The sequence below is a fragment of the Tachysurus fulvidraco genome, chromosome 19 (assembly GCF_022655615.1).
Source record: "Tachysurus fulvidraco isolate hzauxx_2018 chromosome 19, HZAU_PFXX_2.0, whole genome shotgun sequence".
In the NCBI taxonomy this organism is placed as follows: Eukaryota; Metazoa; Chordata; class Actinopteri; order Siluriformes; family Bagridae; genus Tachysurus; species Tachysurus fulvidraco.
Genome location: NC_062536.1, coordinates 21,167,113 through 21,172,112, shown reverse-complemented (window position 1 = coordinate 21,172,112; position 5,000 = coordinate 21,167,113). Strand labels below are relative to the sequence as shown.

The window sequence follows — 5,000 nt, the reverse complement described above, 5'->3', positions numbered from 1 at the left end:
ACTCTGTTCTGGTAAAACAGTACCAGCAGAAGCACTAAGGCCAGGAAGAGCAGCGTTCCCAACACATAGAGAACCAGTGGAGGGAAGGATGGAGGTCCAGTTCTTACTGAGGTCAAAAACACAGAAGAGGATCTTGATACGACGCTGTGATCAGAAATATTTAGAACTTAATGTAATAAGTTCTAAATGTAATGTAAACAGTAATAAATTTTATAATAAACAAATACACACCTGGTTTGGTGGTGGTGGTGGGTGTAGCAGTGGACACTGTGGATATGTCTGTATTCACAGAAAGAAAAACACTTTGTCTCACAATAAAATAAACTGTTACTCAATAAGGTTTATGACATGCTGATCAGTGTTTACAGTTCAGGGTCTGAGATTTCAATCAAACATCTAAGATTCTAAATAAAAGTTATCAAGTCTTATCGCTGAGACAGAAAGCTGAAAAGTTAGCACACCCCTCTGACCTGCACAGGTGAGTCCAGCAGGAGAGCAGTCAGTGTGTTTCTTCAGGGAATGATGACAGTCCCACAGGTGAATCTCATCCCCTCGACACTTCACTCTGTTCAGCCAGAAAGTCCCTTCACCAGAACCAAACCGATCATCAGCACTCAGCGCCGACCCACAGTCCAGCTGTCTGCACACCACCTGAGCGTTCATGATGTTCCACTGATCATCACAAATGGAGCCCCATGTAGAGTTATAATACACCTCCAACCTCCCAGAGCAGCTTCTTTTTCCTCCACTCAGCCTGAGAGACCAGTGTTCTACATCACACACATCACACAAGAGGAAACACACCAACACTGAATAACAGCTCCAGTCACACAGCTCACTACAACACCATGACCATCTAACCTTATATTATACTCAACATGGTCTAGTTTACTCAAAACAGGTTTTGTGGTGTTCTGAAAAAGAATCTTATACCAACTAACTACAAACATCCTGTAATTCAGCTGCTAACTTTGATGTGTGATAAATAAATTAATTGTCTGCTGAATAAAATCATCTGAAGCAGTAAGATCAGACGTTTGTTTCTGTTTACTGATTTTATCTCTGATGGACTGGTTTTCATGAAATGTGAGAAAGATTGATGTCCTCAGGATGGATCTATGAGGAAATACATTAAAAGTTCTCTTAAAAGGAAATCTCTTCTGTCACCATCAAATCCACATGAAGAACAGGACTAAAAGCTTCTCCTTATATCTCCTTACTTGAGCAGTGTTTCTGAGAGGGAAGTAAAGAGCAGTTTCCTGATGAACGTGGAGACTTTCCATCATCTGCAGTAATAAAATCAATGCATTAATTTTTCACATGCAGTTTATGACAATGTACAGAACCAGAAAAGTCTGAATCCACTCACCTGTGCAGGTAATATTAACCACTTCATTATTATTATTACATCTGTTCTGTCCCCAGGGTGAAGATGGACACTGCCACAGATTATAGTCGTGTTTCCTACATTTCACATTATCCAGCCAGTTAGGAGCAGATTTTACTCGTGCTTCAGTGTATGACAGACTGCCACGTCTTCCACAGTTCAGCTCTCCACACACCATGTTTGCCGTCTCATCAGCCATCTGATTGTAACACACATTACCCCAGGTTCCATTGTAGAACACTTCCAGATTCCCTTCACAGCCCTTCGTGAGTCGGATCTCTTTAAACTCTGGTGAGAGAAGGACGACTTACACTTCATTTGAAAATGTCCTGTTTTATCCACACAGTTAAATATGTGTAAAATTATCTTTATGTAAAAATATATTTAAGATTCATTACATTTATAAACAAGTCCTTACTATCATGTTGAAATTCAGGAACTTTGGACCTCAGTTTTGAAATAAAACATATACATATCTAACAGGTTTATTGTCAGTCATCACACTGTACCTGAGCAGACGACTCCTACGTCCTCATGGTGTCCACATTCACCCTCTTCACACAGCTGATATCTGCAGTTCCACAGGGACGTCTCGTTCCCCTCACACTCCACCTTATTCAGCCATATGGACCCAGTTCCAGGACCAAACCAGGCTGGTATGTGGTTACTGAGGGCCTCTCCACACTGCAGCTGTCTGCACACCACCTGAACATCCTCAATACCCCACGAGTCATCACACACAGTCCCCCACGAACCGCTGTGGAAAACCTCCAGCCTTCCTGCACAGTCTCCCCCAGAACCAACCAGCCTGATGGAGCTGGGATCTTTATATTACACACACACACACACACACATACACACACACACACACACACACACACACACACACACACACACACACACAATTATGAAAAAACTCATTAAACAACACCATTAGTCTAAATATTAGTTAAAATATAATTAATAAATAATAGTAGTTCTTACAGTTTATTAATAGTTTATTAACAGTTAATTAACAGTTTTGTTCCCTTGTGGCATAACAGGTAAATGAGAACAGGTAAATATGTTAATATGAACTTTTATTGTTCAGGACTGAAAGAAAAAATATTTGTTCTGTTGCTATGAACTGTAAATTAACTGTATTTTTAATTAATATGCTAAACAACTACTTTCCTACTGACAGAGATCTGTTTCTTAAACTACATTTTAAAGTGCTGGTTTTCTACAGACCTGCTCATTTGTGGGTGTTTACCTGAACAGGTGATGTAGAGCTGTTCCCCGGAGCTGCAGTTGACATGTTCAGCTTGTGCACTGCTGCAGTTCCTCAGATGATCTTCACTCCCAGAGCAGCTGAAACCTGTTACACACATGTGTTTGTGTTCAGTGGTGGATGGAGAGGAGCGATAGTTCAGCACGGAGCCACAGCCCAGCTGTCTGCAGAGCACAGACGCCTCAGACAGACTTCACGAGTCCAGGAGAACTCTCCTCCAGTCCTGCCTGAAATAAATCTCCACCTCCCCCTGACACTCGCTCCCTCCAGACAACCGCACTCGCCCCTCGTGAAGCGCCACAGAGGATCCTGAAGCAGAAGAAGGTCATTTAAATATTGTAATGAACTCTGACTTTATTCAGTAACCTGGTGTATGTGACGTTAATATCTCACCATTACAGATGACTCCAGCGTCATTTTTATGAGAGCATGCAGCTCGACTCCATGATGAGATGCCACATTGTGATAGGTGTGTCTCCTTCCCCTGACAATCAAACACATCAGCCCAGGTGTGGTTACTCCCCTCCCCAAACCAGTCCACCTCCACCACAGCCACAGCACTCCCACAATCCAGCTGTGCACACAGAACATCTGCAGCTCTCATATTCCAGTTTACATCACAAATTGTGCCCCATACACCGAGGTACAGGAGCTCCACTCGACCAGAACAGGAGTCCGGTCCGTTCACCAGCCTCGCCTCTGTGTGACCTGAACAAACAGCCGAGAGCTCAGTGAAAGAGGAACATTAACACAGGCACCTTAAAGATTGATTGACAGCTGTGTGGTCTCTATTTAGACAGAAGTTACATCATGATACTTAACCAGAACATATTATTCCCACATCGTTGTCATGGGAACAGGTTGACTGTTTGAGTGAAGATGATGATGGACAGAAGTAAATCCCAGATTCGTTTCCTCTACACTGAAGCTCCTCTGTCCACACCTGACCCTCCCCTCGTCCAAAAGCAGCTGATCCCAGAACCTTCACAGGAATCCCACAGTCCAGCTCTCGACACACAACCTCTGCATCCTGCTGGTCAAAGTCAGCATCACACACTGTGGACCAGGAACGTCCAAGAAACACCTCCACTCTCCCAGAGCACCGGTGAGGACCAGCACTGAGTCTCGGCATTCTGTGACCTGTGTTTTATTTAATTGTGTAAATATTGTTTTCAACAAGACAGAACATAAAGAAATCATTACAATGTTATCAAATATAGTTTAAATAAATTACCTATTGTGTTTAAAATATACTTAGATAAACATCTCAATTTTAATAAAGTTTATTTATTGATGAAATTAAAATGAATCAATAATAATAATAATATAACTAATAGTAATGTTTGTTCTAAACACAGAAGTTTACCTGAGCAGGTGACTCCAGCATCTTCATCATGTCTACAGTTATGTTTCCCCCACCCATCTGACCCACAGTCCTTCAGTGTCGACTCTGATCCACTACAGGCCACATCATCCATCCAGATTTGTCCTGATCCTGGTCCAAAGTGAGCGAATTGTGGTGCATCTACAGCCTCCCCACAGTGCAGCTCTCTACACACCACTGCAGCATCTCTCATATCCCAGCCACGACCACACACTGTTCCCCACTGTCCATTATGAAAAACCTCCACTCTCCCAGAACAGGGACTTCCACCATTCACCAACCTCACATTGTCTGAGAGAGAGAGAGAGAGAGAGAGAGAGAGAGAGAGAGAGAGAGAGAGAGAGAGAGAGAGAGAGAGAGAGATACAGTGTTTACTTCAGTCCTGTCATCTGTTATGGTTGATGTCTAAATACTATTCAGCTTTTCAACATAATACAGCAAAATTTCAGGAAATCATTCCAACATAAATCAAAATGCTTTATGTTAAAAAATAGTGATCGCAATAAAAATTAATGCACTAATTAAATGTATCACAACAATCTGTTTAATAATCTAAATGTAATAGTTATTTTTACAAATACATTGGTTTACCTGAGCAGGTGACTCCAGCATCTTTATCATGGACACAGTTACTACAGTTATGTATATCAAAATAATTGTGTAAGTAGAAAATACAACGCAATAACTGCATTTAGAAACAGTCCCCCCTCCCCTTCCTCACAGTGGTTTGACCCACAGTCCCCCCTCCCCTTCCTCACAGTGGTTTGACCCACAGTCCCCCCTCCCCTTCCTCACAGTGGTTTGACCCACAGTCCCCCCTCCCCTTCCTCACAGTGGTTTGACCCACTGCCTCCTTCCCCAGTACATCTCACCTACTCTACACACACGACTCAGGTGTGCGGCTGCGGCTCAGTTAATGTTCAACTCCATTAAGTCGGGGATTTTATTCACCTTAAATA

The 5,000-nt window shown here is 42.5% G+C and overlaps 3 protein-coding genes across 8 annotated transcripts in view; 1 reads left to right on the top strand and 2 right to left on the bottom strand.

Annotated features, from left to right (window-relative positions):
* LOC113656947 (scavenger receptor cysteine-rich type 1 protein M130-like) overlaps positions 1-887 on the bottom strand; it is a 7,879-nt gene extending 6,992 nt beyond the window's left edge. The window contains exons 1-3 of the mRNA XM_047803993.1: positions 471-887; positions 232-279; positions 1-106 (exon numbers count right to left, since the gene is read on the bottom strand). The exon at positions 1-106 is cut by the window's left edge and continues 11 nt beyond it. Of these exons, the coding sequence (XP_047659949.1) occupies positions 1-106; positions 232-279; positions 471-663 (347 nt within the window). The 5' untranslated portion in view covers positions 664-887. The remainder of the gene's footprint in view (positions 107-231; positions 280-470) is intronic.
* LOC113650187 (B-cell receptor CD22-like) overlaps positions 1-5,000 on the top strand; it is a 1,781,460-nt gene that overhangs the window by 1,426,351 nt on the left and 350,109 nt on the right. The window lies entirely within an intron of this gene.
* Positions 1-5,000, bottom strand: part of LOC113663360 (antigen WC1.1-like) — an 870,979-nt gene that overhangs the window by 810,372 nt on the left and 55,607 nt on the right. The window lies entirely within an intron of this gene.